The sequence below is a fragment of the Corvus moneduloides genome, chromosome 6, assembly GCF_009650955.1.
Source record: "Corvus moneduloides isolate bCorMon1 chromosome 6, bCorMon1.pri, whole genome shotgun sequence".
In the NCBI taxonomy this organism is placed as follows: domain Eukaryota; kingdom Metazoa; phylum Chordata; class Aves; order Passeriformes; family Corvidae; genus Corvus; species Corvus moneduloides.
This window is the reverse complement of record NC_045481.1, coordinates 51,345,914-51,361,436: the sequence shown is the minus strand read 5'-3', so window position 1 is coordinate 51,361,436 and position 15,523 is coordinate 51,345,914. Positions and strand designations below refer to the sequence as shown.

General features: G+C 42.4%; 1 protein-coding gene across 1 annotated transcript in view; it reads right to left on the bottom strand.

The window, feature by feature from the left end:
- RRAS2 (RAS related 2) overlaps positions 1 to 15,523 on the bottom strand; it is a 42,861-nt gene that overhangs the window by 2,982 nt on the left and 24,356 nt on the right. Inside the window, exons 2-4 of the mRNA XM_032113086.1 lie at positions 8,499 to 8,586; positions 7,912 to 8,014; positions 6,374 to 6,482 (exon numbers count right to left, since the gene is read on the bottom strand). Of these exons, the coding sequence (XP_031968977.1) occupies positions 6,374 to 6,482; positions 7,912 to 8,014; positions 8,499 to 8,586 (300 nt within the window). The remainder of the gene's footprint in view (positions 1 to 6,373; positions 6,483 to 7,911; positions 8,015 to 8,498; positions 8,587 to 15,523) is intronic.

Below are 15,523 nucleotides of genomic sequence, written 5' to 3'. Positions count from 1 at the left end.
AGAGGAAGAAATGTCAAAGATTACACTGCTTTCACAGAAAAACATTAAACCAGCACGTAGAGGACTGATATAAGAACAAAAATAAGGAGGATTTATTTTTAAATTAGTTTTGAAAAGGAACTCAAAATATTCATTAGATTAAGAAGCTACACAGAAACAGAAATAGACGGGAATAGAAAAGTAGTGGCAGCATTCCCCACAGTGCACGAACAAAGTACTTTTCAGCTTGCAGAATAGTTTCTTAACAGCTACACAGTGCTTTGAGAGCCTTCATGCATGGCATCTCCACATGTTTGATTCCTCTGTCCTTAGCATCCCACTGGTACTATATTCATACACTTCCTGCTGAAATCCCAGCTGCTCCCACTAAACCCTCGTGAAGCTCTTCAAAATGCTCCCAGCACCCTGTGCCATTAGCTGGAGTAACTCAGGATGCATCTGCTGAGCTCAAACACTCACAGCAACTCTGCATTCATTTCAGTGTTATCATCACCAGCTGAAGCAAAAAAAGAAACCCTTAGAAGCAACCCCAAGATCAACTACTGGATGGAGCCTGTCTTTTTAACTGCAGGGCACATAAGGAGAACTGGAATCCTTCAACCCTCCTCTGCTGTTTGAAAACTGAATAATAATGAAGACTCCTGCTCCCCTAGCAAGAACAATTCCACTTCAACCCTCCACTCTGACCTCAGATACTGAAATATTCTGATTCCAAAGCTTGGGAAGGCTGCACTTGGACAAATACTTGTAGCTGTTTTCTGGCACATCAGTGACACTGTAGAATCTCCTAAAGTTTGCACCAGACCTTCCAGAATTTTCTGTATATCTCTACCTCAGACAGATAAGTTAAAGTATAGATATAACAGTTCTTACAAAACAAACTCCTTTTACTTTTCTTCACCCCTGCACAGTTTATTGCAGCCCCAGAAACCTAGAGGTTAAAGTTCAATAAAAATAAATAATTGGCAAGGAATGCATAATCCTGAGGAGAAACTGAACTCTGCCTTTAAACATATGTTAAAGAATTTCTTCACTACTCTATCTAAAGCACATTATAGGTATAAGTCAAACTAACCCTGTAATAAAGTTAAATTACATTTCCACAATATCCTGCATTTAAAACAGTATAAATACATTAAAGTTCCTGTTGTATTTACTAGAATATCTGTAACTGCTTAATTCCAAAATAACCTTTTTTGTCAGTCTTATGAGTATATTGTCAACTTACTTGTGGTCAATTTTAGTGACCACAAAGTCCGTTAAAAAAAAATATTTGGTTTGGAAACACTATGGAAACATTTGCAGTGCCCAAGATGTAAATTAGAGGCCAGAACATACCAGTTCCATCTTCAAAGCTGAGGAAAATTTAAGTACAAACATAGAAATACTTGAAAATAAAAACATGAATTTTCATCTTTTTGTTGTCCCTTCTCAAGTATGACAACCCTGTAACATGACAGGTTTTTCAGGAAGTGTGATAGGACAGCTTATTTAACATCAGCACCAAAATAAAAACTAAATCTTTCTTCTTCAAAGAAGTCTAGATGTTATTGTGACAGAAGAGAACCACAGATCTGATGGTAGTAACTGTGTGTACATCTCTGTGTGTTGGTTCTGCAGTTTTAGCGAGCTTAAGGCTGAATACAAACGAGAACCACTCATAATGCTCATCCTTTTTGTTACAGGACATTTTACTGTTTGTTTCTGGATATCACTCATTCACGCTGTTCAGACAATTAGTAAAAGTTTCTCAAATGAAAACTCATTACAGAAGATGAGAGCGAGTCAAACATGGAAAAGCCCATTGCCCACCTCCCTAAGTTAACATTCTTCTTCTGAAACAGTTTTCATTTGACTACTCCTGTGAACATATGTCCCTCTCTCCACTGTTGTGCCCGATATCTGTCAGAAATACATTAATTTCTGAAGTTTCCATGCTTTCCTCCACCTAAAGCAACTCTACAAGGCTGCCTAACCTGACACTGCACCTGTATTTTGCCAGGACACTGACACAAGACTAAGGGACACATCATACAGGTAACAATGAAATGCTTCCTCAAGTTTGAGAGGAATCCATTTCTGCCACCCTGTGGTCACCCTACAGTGCTCCCAGCACACAAACATTGCCCATTCCTGCCAAGAGTTCCATCACTCCTGAGGAGTGCATCCGTCATCCCGGTTTTCCTGCAGGGATAGTTCACTATCCACTAATTCCAGTTTGTCCACACTCTCCTATCCAAGGTTGCTTTGGCACGTACAAACTGTGGTTATAAGCACTGACACATGTTCAAGCTGGCTCACTGTGTTCAGACACTGCATCAGATGCCCAACTGATCACTCTCTATGAAGCCCAAAATCACACAAGCCACAGGAAGACCAGAAGGGACACTCTTGTCTGCGGGCACAGATGTGTCCCTGGACACAGCCTCAACATCTACCACTGCAAGAAGTTATTGTCACACTCATACAAGAAAGTGATGGTTAAGAGTTAAGTCCCATGGACTGCTCTTTAAAAGCTTGCTTTAAAGGTACCTGCCAGCAGAGATGATCTCAGCACTAGGTCATTGTGTTAGCTCAGTCATGATGCAAAAGCAAGAACTAGCATTTAATGAAACCCAAGCACTTTCCTGTTGCAACTTGGATTTTCCTTGAAACCCTGCCATCTGGGGAATGATCAGACTTGACCCAGTTTAAGCTAGCAGTTATCTACAGAAAGTCATACATAACCTGCACTGACAAGTCTACTCCTCCGTCACTAGTGGTTATTATTAAAACATCTGGTGAATTATCCTACAGTAGAAACATCCAGTGGTGAGTTCTAAGGAATTGACCCATTTGAGCGAAAGACTGCTACACAGCATTTAGTTTAAAGAAAGAGCAGTGAGAGATGGTGCTTCATTTCTGGTTTCAGAGTCAGCAATTTGTGACTGATTGGGGAATTTGGAAACACTGGCAGCTTCATTTCTTATCATACATTCTAAGGATTAATGCCTGCTTGTCCTCTAAAGACTCATTTTTCTTTGTCAACATAACCTGGGGATATTGAGAGACAAAAACCACAAGAAAGCTGCTTAACTCTATTTATCTGTACGGTTATTACCATGACAAATTGCTATTTCAAACTGACTCTTTCATGCCTCTCCCAAAACCACTTGTGAGTTGGTGTCTCTGGTATATAAGAGCCCCACTAATTTACACCACACCTTTGGTGAGCCCCAACAATTCATCAAGATCATTCAACTGTTTGTGCACTTCTGCTGTACAACCCAGTTCATGTATTTCCTGAGAAACAGTTGCCACCACATGAGGATGATTAGTTATACATCATTAGCCTCCAGATTTATGGTGTCACAACGATAGTACTCTGTACTCTGTTCAACCTCAACACACATTTACTTGGCTAAAGGTGTGGCCAGACCCTTGAGACATCCAGAACTTTTTCCACATGTTTAACTCTTTTGGGCTCTGGGAACATTTGTTGAGTATCATTTGCCGATCCAAACACACTAAATTACTTTGTTTAACTTTAGTCTTTCAGGGGTTGCACGTTTCACTAGTCTGCCTCCTGCCTTTTGGAAAAAGCAGGCAGATGCCCAGTACAAGCAGTTTTGCTCTAAAATCTGACACCCAGCTTCCTGAATTTCTAAAAATGTTATGTGAATTCTGAAGCTGAAAAATGTACAGTTGGGATTAAAGAAGTTCAGAAAGAACCAGATAAGAAAAAGATAAGTGTGACACTGGCTCAGCAGGTTGTTGGTGGTGCCCAAGTGAGGCCTACACATCAGCAGACAAAGTGTAAAAATGCAGAGGATTTGCCCTTGTCATGTTTCTGCCCACAAGTCCCAGCCTGGGGATACCCCACACCTCCCACTCACCCAGCACTCCCAGCCAAGGTGAGGGAGCACTCTCGCCTTTGAGCCCAGCCCTCCCACGGCAGCTGCCTGCACAAGAAACCTGCAGCCAGAGAGGACAACCTCGCTGAAGTTTTTCCTCACTTTCAGACTAGTTGGTTTAGTTGGTGGCAGGACTCGTTGACAAGTTTTCAGTCAGATCACCAAGCTGCTCCCCTCAGTGACCGGATGGCTGTACTGAGTGCTCACACGATGGAGAAGAAACAACCCCTCTGTTTAACACCCAGCTGATAACATCTCACTGCTTGCTGCTGCCAAAAGGCGAGGTCTCACTTGCTTCCCCCCACCCCAGCTCCTCCCTGCTCTGCTCCAAGCCACAGTCCCACCCCTTCCCATGCTCCCAGCATAGGCACTCAAATCTTTCAGCAAGCTGATTTAGCTCGCACAGGTCCCAGGAAGCCATTTCTGCTCCTCCCCATCCAGAGAGATGATTCAACTCCAAAAGTGCTTCAAGTGACATCTGGGGCCAGCAAAGGAAAGAGTGGGAATGTGAAGTCAAGAGGGAGTGGACCCTCTCCCTTGTGGGGACCAATTATGTCAGCTCAGCATCCCTAAACAATTTCTTCATACTGACTTAAGGCCAAGTGAAACACACCATGTGACAGGGAAGGGACAGGGAAGAGTTAAGAACACGTAAGTAGCTGTTTAAGCAAACCCAGAAGTGTTTTCTCAGCTACATCTGCCTAAGCCTCAGCTTATAATGGGAGTGACAAGTCCACCAATTGGCACGTAAATGGTGAGTGAGAGCACCAAAAAGTTATACCCCTCAGCATCTAATCAATTAAGGCAATTAATATAGCCATAGAAAACAACAGGAGATTTTGGAGACATATATTGATACAGGCAGCAAAACTGCAAAGTTAGGCAACTTGAAAAAAGCTGCTTTGAGCTTGAATGTGTTCCAGCCCACCACCACCTGAAAAAGCAGCTTGGAACAGGACAGAGGGACAAGCAGAACAGGTGACAGGCACCTCTCAGCCTTTAAGGGAGAAGCAGAGGTGGTGCAATAACATGAGGAGGGTGGGGGAGAGAGAACAAAGTTCACAGCTGTTCCTAGAAATGGACGTACAGGATTACCAACTACACTTGCAGGTATCCTGAGAGCTGGGGCTGACAGCAATGATGTTATTTCCCTTCCCAAAGCATCAGGGTGTTTGTCCTTCAGCAATTACAACTAGCAGAACAGTTCGGTTTCATCTCCATAATTTCCATGCCAGCATTAGTGCAGGAGATAAAGTACATATGGTTCCAGGACCTGTAAGGTTAAATCTGGGAATTCTTATGGGGGCATGATGGTAACAAGAATGAAAAAAATGTGCTTCTGTCTCAGGGACAGGCTGTTCTGTGAATGTGTGAGTGCTCAAAGTTACTTTCAAGGGGTTTGTGAGCTACTTCTGTGAAAACTTCTTTCAAGGCAGCATCTTTCAGCATAGCTTTTAATTTTGTCATGATCTCTCTACACAGCTTCTGGGATAAAGAGGCTGTGACAGTCAAGGGACCACGCTCCACAGGAACTTTTTGGTACTGTAATTGTAATTCAACAATGCACATACAACCCACTGAGCTCTTTAAGCTATGTTTTCCTTGCGACACTCTTAAAACAATTAAAATTATATTTACTTTATTCTCTTGACAGTTATATTTACTTTATTCTCAGAAAATCATGTGTTTGCTAGCAAACTTTAGGTGTTATCTTATTGTCTCAAGAGAAAATATTAAGCTTCTCAAATTAGTTGCTGAAGAAAATACAAGTTTGACATCTGTTCCTTTCCTGCTGCTATAGTAAGATTTTTTTCATTTCAGCTCAAATTAGTTTGATTCAATAAAAATCAATAGCAACTAGGGAAAACACATTTAAAAGTCCTTTAAATCATTCTAAGCTAAATCTTCTAAGTTATCTTGTGACTAGAGGGGAGGCTGAAAACTATTGGTTTCACAACTTTAAGGTACATAAATATAACAGAAATTGTGTTGCTGTACTTCCAACTTTTAAAGCTTTGAGTCAGTTATGCAGAGTGGCCAAAGAGAAAACAGTGAACAGCTCCTAATTTAGATCTAACAGCACTGAAAGGTAAAAGCAAGAGCACTGAAGAGTAAGGATTGGTGGAGTTAGTGTTGGAATGCACTCTGCTGGCACAGTGCAGTGGCGAGTACCAGAACTGAGGAATTAGACACGTTCATGCCTGAGTAATCAAGTCATGACAGAAAGCTCTCAGCTCTGTGAATAGATTTGGTCTCAACATAACCCCACTGAGTCAGACAGAAAATGTGCTGTGCGTGGAATGCCATCATGCTCCTAAGGTTCTTCAAGTACAAAAAGTGAGTGTAGCTTCTTGCACTGGAATTAGTTTGTATGATATGACTTCATTTGTTTGTTCCCATTCTGGGAGGAAGTTTAGTTTTGAGGGGAAAACTGAATTTTCTGGAAGAAAGTGAGCAGTAACTAACAGCAAATGAATTACCTGTCTTTGGTGGTCCAGATCTGCTTTATTACCGACGAGGATCATTGGAAACTCATCGCGATCTTTCACTCTAAGAATCTGTCGCTGAAACTTGTAGATTTCTTCAAAGCTGTGAAAGAACACAAGTAGAGCATCAGTGCACTAATTCATAGACTGCCAGGTTTTGCAAAAGTTCAGAAATGATGAGTCACCTATTTGGACTTGCCCTGCCATGACACACAAGCACAGACAGCTGCAGGCACTCCAGAGTCACAGCATGACCAGTTAGAGAGCCATTCAACACTCAAACTAAAAAATCCCCAAGTGAGCAGTGTCCTCTGCACTGGGCTGAGGTGGGGCTGCAGGGTGAGCAAAACACTGACTGTGTCTCAATCCACAGGGACCTGAGGCAGAGAGTCAACCAACCACAGTCCATTCTGCAATTACTGACTCTGGAGTTCTACTCCATCTAGAATATTCAAACTACAGCACAGAGATCCTGGTGACCAATATTTCAGCTGGCAACCTCCAGAGCTACTTCTAAGAATTTTTGGGGAAGCTATCAAAGCTGAAAAGTTTTGTTTCTTCAAGAACAGAGAAATGGCAGGGCTAAATGATCAGAAAGGTTTCCAGTTACCAACTAAGTTATATCAGGTACTGATGCTGTTCAAGCAGTAAGGAATATTCCAGCAGTGTTTAAGGAAAGGTGAGCAGAGCAGAAAACTTCTTCCAGGACAGTATACTAAAAAAGCTAACTCTGGCCTAAGCAAAGATTTTTGGGGAATGAATAAATAAATCACTGCTTTCAAGTAAACACTGTTAAAGCGACATCCCTACAAGAGGACCTTCAGCACAGATATTTGGAGACAATCACATACCCTTTGCATCCTTCCCAGACACTGTATTTAATTCCAGACATATAGTCTGAAGGCATTTACACTTAATTTGCCAGCTGAAATTTAGAAGCAAGATGATCATCAGTAAAAAAGTCCCATTAAAAATAATTAGGTAGTCAGACACCTCATGCAAAGGTGAACTAGAAGCATCCCTTCTGTTATCAGTCTCTGGATGTACGCCACTAAGCACAGCTCTCCATGAGCTCCTAAGATGATGCTTCATCTCCACTCTGCAGTCATTCAGTCAATGCATGGGTCAAAGCAGAGGGACCGCTGCCTGAAAAAGAGTGCAGGCATATACCCCAAACCCACTCAGAAAGCCAAAGCTACTTGATGCTGCACACAGCAAGGGGATATTCCTAAGAACTGACTGAATACCAATCACTTCCAGGAAAATGGTATTCTGGACTGTAATAAAGTTCTTGAATAGAGCTGTCATTTTTTTTGTGTATGCTTTCAAGTCATCTATTGAAACAAACAGATACTTTCACAAAGTGATTGGGTCAAAATCAGTCTTCATCAGTGCTGAAAGAGCATCTCACCTTGAACCTAAAAGTGAATGCATACTTAATGTTTCTGTTTGAGATTATTTCAGTGAAGGATAAGGTGTAACTTAAGAATAATTAAAACTTGTTTGTTTTAATAACTTGACCTCAGGCTTACCTTCCTCTATCTGTGACTGAGAAAACAAGCAGAAAACCCTCCCCTGTCCGCATGTACTGTTCACGCATGGCTCCAAATTCTTCTTGTCCTGCTGTATCCAGAACTGAACACAAGCAAAAATATGGATTACTACATTTCATGTTCTGATAGACTGAGAAAAAAAATTATTCCTAATAAGATATTGTGAGAGCCTCTCCTGTGCACCACAGCTAAGCAGAAACCACTTTCCACAGATACTGCTGAATACTTTTCTAATATTCCCAACAAGTTCTTGCACTGACTCTGAACAATTCAAGACCTACCAAACAAACTGAACAACAAAACACTTGAGGACTTCTGCTAATTCCTGACCAGCTGAAACAGATGGAAAATGCTCAGAGATACATGGGGATGAGGGCTGTTGGTTTATCCTTAAAGAGATCACCAACATGCAAGAAATGAAGTTTTTAAAGCCAAGCATTTATATTGCACTTGGGAGAGGCAGCACAGAGGTGTGTTTTTCATTCCACCATGTCACCCAGGTAACTCCTGGGAATGATGGACATTCCAAATCCTAGTTTGGTGGGCACTGTGGGTGGGCTACTTACTGTCCAAGCGCGCGGCTCTCTCGTCTATCACACATTGCTTGGTGTAGGAGTCCTCAATGGTTGGGTCATAATCCGTAACAAAGTAGGACTGCAGAGAAGAAAACAAGTTTGTGTCTTAGACAAATACACACAGACCACTCATTGAGGGAGATGCTAAAAGTGGACACTTGAGAGCTTAAGGAAGATGAGAATGTTTATCCATGTACAGCCATTTGACACTTCATCCAAAGATAACTGGTAATGACTTTCCTATTCCTTATAAATTGTAGAGATTACTAGCAGAGTCACTGAGTTAATTGGATTCCCACAGCATTTCTAACATTTTCCAGACATTACTGGTAACTCCTAGAATTTCTCAGGAATCCCTAGAAACTTTCAGTTTCTAAGGACTCTCATAACTTCTCTGAACTTCTGGTAGGGTTTAGAAGTTCTTTAGAATTCTCAAGTTTACAGGACTTTCTCCCCTGTTCCCAGAGCCAGCAATTTCTGGGAAGTACCAGGATTTCCTCAGCTGTTTCTAGAATTCCTTCGCAGTTTAAAACAATTTCTAGCAACAGCTCCACAAAGCACAAGTGGCAGTTAGTTTGTTAGCTGAATAAAATTTGTTGGATCATCCTTGTTCCCAGGATTTCTCTCCTGGTTTTAATGACTTCAAGCATTTACACCCTCCAGAAAGACAAACCCTGAAAGCAGAATAAGCCATGAAATGCCTGTGCCACCCATGGCCTAAGCACAAGCCTTCACCAGACACTGCCAGGCTGTTGTTTATCAACCAAACTGTGAAGCAAAGCACGTTGTGGTACATTTCTCTAGAGACTGGATGATCTGGTATTGAATACTGAGTTAACAATGCCATCAGAAGACAAGTTTATAATTCGAAGGATGAAGTTTTAGCTTGCATACAGTCATAGTAAAGTTAATCTCCACCTAAAACTAAAGCACACTGGCATGACAAATCTGAATCTGATCAAATTCCTTCCTATCTGTGCTCCCAGCAGGCACTCACTGCATTACCCTCACTGTGCAGAACTGAAGGAGTACCACCTGCGTACATTGTTCAGTTCTGGGGGCCAGTAAGGAATTAGGAATGTTTTGAAACTATATATTGGCTCCTAGGATGGAGCAAAAAGAGGACTTTGTTCTTGCATTAAGAAGATAGAACCAAAGCCAGGGTACATCTCCTTGTCCATGTTGAAATTCATAGTCCTTGCTGAGGCACCTGTCCCATCACACCAACTCAAAGATACCAACAAGACACCACTCCGCTCCTCTAAATTTACCAAAGTCAAGTTAACAGATGTCACGGTTGGGAAAACAAAATTTAAAAAAAAAAAAAAAAAAAAAAGGGGAAAAAAAAAGGAAGAACTGAAATCACAGCACTAGCCCACTAACCTTCTCCAGACACACCACTGTCAGTGCAGAACACAGTTAACTCTGCTCTTGGCAGATAATTTATGTGGCTGTATTTGTCCTTGTCCAGTCTGGCTTTGGAGCTGCCCATGAGTGCAGGCTGCAGGACACTGTCCTGAACAGCACCCAGCTGACCCCACCATTTGGACACGTCCATGCCAGGTCCTGGTTTAGCAGCATGGACAGGGGTTCCCCAGAAGAGCTCATCAACTGAGCTGCAGCTGCCTTCCTGGGAGAAACACATCACCAGTTGTAGCACACTCGACCAGCTGTGTGTGCTATATATAACCTACGCTCATGTACCACAACCATCACGTAGTTGGCTGCAGGAGGAGATTGTACAGGTTGCTGTTGATCTGTTCATTTAGATCTGGCACCACACTGAAAAGCTGCTGACCCCCAGAGCAGAGACCCTGAACAGCTCCTTTGCATTTTAAGCAGACATCAGTGTCCTCTCAGGATACACCTACGCACCTCTGCATCGATGGCACCCAGGCTAAACAGTCACCCTGCTGCAATCCCACCCACACCAATCAAAACAAAACAAAAAAAACCCCAACCAAGCAAAAAAAAAAAAAAAAAACCAAACAAAAAAAAACAAACCAAGCCCCACAAAACCCCAAACAAACCCTCTACCACCAAAAAAATTCCAGTAAGCCAACAGGCATGGGATCCTAAATGCAGCACAAAAACTTCAGGATTCCCAGCCAAAGTGCATATCCATAGGCAGCAGAACACTCACCACACAACAAGAAGCTCTTTCAACTACAAGTCATCCCTTTACCTTGCTTCCCTTTAAGATTTAAAGAGGAAAAATTCAGTCTTCAAAACTGTTCTCATCTTTTCTTTTGCCTGTATCCATGACTCAAAATGTGCTATCCAGGAGCTTAAGAACACACTTGGAGGAATGAATTTACACGAACTGTAAATAAGGTCTCAATTCTTCTGTGGCCTTTAACAAACCTTGAAAGATGGAGGAGAAACTTTTGTGAACATACAGATGTATAAATAAAATCATTTACAGAATCTGACTTTAAAGGGATGATCACAAGGAAGGGAATTTAAGTCCTATGTTTCATAAAGGAAACAGAAAGTGATATTTATAAAAAAGCATTAGGTGACTAAACCATGGAAGATAAAGCCTGCACTCTGAAATGACTCCCTATCCCTCTCCAGCTTCAGCTTTCATTTCTCCATCCTGCAGAATTCAAAGTTACTCTCTGAACCTTTACATCTACAAAATGGCAAAGGATAGCAGCTTTTAAATAAAAGGGAGAATTTGGCGTTGATTTATTTCACTCTCATGAATCAGTATTAGCAAAACACCTAAAGCAGCAAGTTTATATCCAACAAGGGCAATATTTTTCACTAAGAGAGTTCAGAAAAAGAAAGCCATAATGATCTCAGAGGAATTCTTCTTATTTTCCTCATTATCTGTCCAAGGGCCAAGAACTACAGCATGTTCTGTAATCTGCAGGGCATTTCTGTGATTCCCTCCACCCTTTTTAGTTTGTTTTTTTTAAATAGAAAAAAACCCCCAACCACTACACATGAAGCGAGAGTGCAAGACTAGGTACAGAGACATGGAACATGGTTCCTCCCTCAAAACGGGAAGCAAGATTAAGTTGCCCTGATCCAGCATCAGGCACATGTCAAATTCAGAATGAGCAGATGCCTGAGCTCTCCCATGTAACAATTGCTCTTACAAGTAGTTTCTTCCCTCCCATGGAGCTGCGCTGCCAAATCTGCTGTCACAGCCACTACAGGAGAGGTTTGCAAGACAATTAATGCTGTGGTTTACCTCCAGGCGCTGGACAAGACTGATGTGCCTGAAACAGCTGCCGGTTTTGAACGAGTCTTCCCAAATTGCACTGGGACCATGTGCCACAGGAAACACAACAACCACAGCTTGCAGGCCTTATTCAGTCAGGGCTGATTTACAAAACTTAGATGTAGCAGACACAGTATTTATCCATTTGAGCAGAAATGGACCTTCCTACTCTCTTCAGGCAATGTTTAAAGAATTAAGGCATGGCAGAGCATATCCTGAAACATTCCATGAGGCCATCCCTTCTCTCCTCAATGCTGTCCTGGCAAGGTGCCTGCACACCCAGCAAGCCCAAGACCCTACAACAGCATAACTAACTTTGTAGAGGTCAACAAGTTTGTGGCAGAACTGCTTAAAAGCCTGACAGGAGCACAATTCCAGCACACACAAACCACCGACAACCTACTGGTTTCAAACTGATGCCAAGTCTAGACAACTCAGAGGAGCAAGCACATGCCAGAGTGCTGGAATACCCGGGCCTGCCTGCTGCTGTCTCCTTTATGAAAGCTGTCTGTGCAAGCCCAACTCCTCAGAGCAGTTGCCCTGCTAAGCTACAGCAACAGCAGGAAGCTACAGCAGGAAGCTAGAGCCGGAGCCTGGGATGGGAGCTGGCACAGAACACATGGCACAGCTCTCTAGGGTGGCCTGACACAGACCAGGTTGTCAGATCTGCTCTCCTAGCAGCAGTTGAGTTTCTCTGACAAATCCAAAGAGCCACGACTCATTCAGCTGGCTCCACTGCAGTTGGCCACTGCCTGCAGGAAATAATTAGAAGCAGCTAAATTTCTTCTAAAGAGATAGTAACTTGAACACTTCTGTTGCACCACTCCCTTAATCACCAGCAAAATCAAAGCTCTTTCCACCCATCTCCTAGAAGGGAAATGAGAAAGTTGAGCCCAGTAGTCTCATCGACCATTCAGTTTACCCAGAATATTATGCAACAGGTTTTCTAGGTTTTGTCTTTCTAAGACTGCTGAGGCAATTGAGTCCAGAGACAGGAAAGCCCACTGCCAAGGACTTTTGCAAAGGGGAAAAAACCAAAAGAACACAAAAATCCCCATCCCCACACTACGTACAGCTGGGCAACCCACCACAAAAATCCCTTCCTATATATACACTTGTCATCTTAAAATGCATTTCAAACAATCTCCTGACCTTCACAGGAGTTTCTACTTGCAGTGCATAGAAACAATGATACTATACACAATACTGCTCTAGCAGTCTTTGTTTTAGGCAATAGCAATCCCTAAATCATTGTTTCAATCACTCAAGTCTTTTGGTAAGGAGAAGATATGAAAACCTGCTCTTAAGTATATGATCTTCCTCCATTTTTATGTTGCCTTTAATACACACAGAGAAATTCCTCCATTAGCTTACGAGCTTGAGTCCCACTCCATAAATTAATAAAAACAACTATGTAAAGACACCTTTGATGGAAAACCCCAGTGCCAACTCACAGCTCTTATGTAGCTGTTCACATTTACCCTTCATAAAGTAATCACAGTCCACAAACCGAAAAGCCACGAGATAACTTTATTTTGCACTTTTATGTTTTAGGGTGGGAGAGAAGTAGGATGTTGTTGACAGGAAGCTGCTCTGAGCTGCAGTCCAGAGGCTGGCTGCATAACATTCTTCCCTTTTTCTTTACACCAAGCTTGAAGGCCATGCAATGACAGGCAGCCCAGCACAGTGAGAGCACACCACTGTGAGTAAGTTAAAGGAGAGGTACATGCCAAAATATATATTCATCCTTGCTGCCTCTATAATCGCCATCTGTATTTACTAAACATACACAATGTTTCAAAGAACCACTGGTTGCTTATTTAAATTTTTTCCACATGTTTTAAGTTTTTGGTTCAAACCCAGTAAAGACAAGGAAATAGATGGGTTTCCACCCTCCAGCTACAGTTACAGACCAGCTCTGGATTTAAATAAGCATCTACAATTTGAGCATTGCAAACAGCCCAAAAATCCTCCCTAGCTATAATTTTTATGCTAGAACTTAAAACAAACGTGTAGCATCCACCAACACCAAAGCTTCAACTTTAGACTTGAATACATTCCCAAATACCTGAAATGCATGATCCCAAGCCATCTCCTGTGCTGTGCTACTTGACAGAATATTTCTTCTGGCAGTCTCTCCTTTACCTGCCTTTTACACTATCATCTCTTCTCTAGGTTTTACCTAATTTCCCCTGAACTTCACCAAGAATGTGCCTGCTCTTGACCCACTCAACCAATGAAAAGCCCAACTCCCCCCCTGCACTGCCAGTTCTTCACCAGGCGCATACAACAAACAGCAGTATCAGCCACAGCCCTACCACACACCACATTGATCACATCAGAAATACTTAACCCAGAAAAAGATAGAAACCGGTGTTATCTTCATTTAAGTGAGTATTTCTGACATTCATTCCAAGCCATAGAGACAAAGTCAGTGCCTTAGGTTAAGACCAGAACTCCAGTACCATGGTTAGTTAGTAGGGCCATAAGCAGACAGCTTTCTGTTTGAGGTACTTGGCTACATCATAAAAGCCTCCCCAGACCATAAATTAAGATCTAAATGACTGACTGCATAACTCAGTTTGCAACTTGCATTGCTTTCCCACCCATGAAATCTTACAGCCTCTGCCTTCAACTCTTCTACCTAAGAGGGGCAGAGCAGCCAAGTCTGTACTGTGATGACCCCAGTGACACATTGTGCCTTCCTCCAGGCTGCAAAGGAGGCGAGACACCATTTCTAGGAGTTTTAATCTACATTCCTGTCTCTGGAGGAGCAAGCAGACAGGTTCTATGTCACCACAGGCAAGTTCCTAGAGGATGGGTGGCAGTAACCTGTCACCTTGCCCAAGTACTATGCTGCCCCTGGTCCAGAGCTAACCTGCCCAGTAGAAGGGGTAATCAGGTAAAACAACAGCTCAGGGCCTCAGCACCTCAAGAGCTTAAAAGAACCTCCTTCCACAGCACAAAGGAGAAGTCATTTCTGTAGCGTACTTGAGCTGGCTGGCTAGAAAACAAGGAAAACATGCAGGAAAAAAACCCTGACTTCTAGAAGCAAACATAAACCCAGACTGCATTCCAGAATAAAGGAACAGACACAGCAAAACACATGAATTTAGCGTTTTGCAGAGCCCCAAGTACTTGGGTCACAGAAAAACCCAAACAAACGAAAAGCACACCACTAATCAGAGAGTCTCTGACAAGCTTGTTCCCATAGTAAACATACATCTCCCCAAGAGCAGGTGGTTCACTAGGACCCAGTATTTCCAGACAGGTTTAATTGGCTGGTGCTGGGGAAGCAGGAGGTGGATGCTGTTGGGGCTGATGACAGGAAGTGCCACCTCTGCAAAGGTTCTGTGCAGCGTCCAAACCAGTACCAGAAAAGGACTGCAGGAGGTACCCACAGCAACCCAGCACCATTTCAAACACACATGATCAGGATTGCATTCAGCATGCTTTGCTGGCAGAAACAGTTACACTTTACAGAATGAGGGCAAGTATTTTGGTATTGAACACTGGGAGGAGACTGAAGGTCTAGAATTATCTTGATGAAGACCAGACTAAAGAAATAATGACTAGAACACTGCCTCACGCTACAGAAGGCCAAGTGTGTCATCATCCAATCATCCCATACTCCTACAAATCCTTAAGAGGTTCTTTCTTTTAATTATACAAACAGTAACAGCACCCATTCCTTTCTTCCAAGGAATATAAATTAAAAGATAGTCAGTGCTTGCAAGTAATCAGTGATGCTTCCCTCAATTTGCACTACTTCCCACTGCTCTAA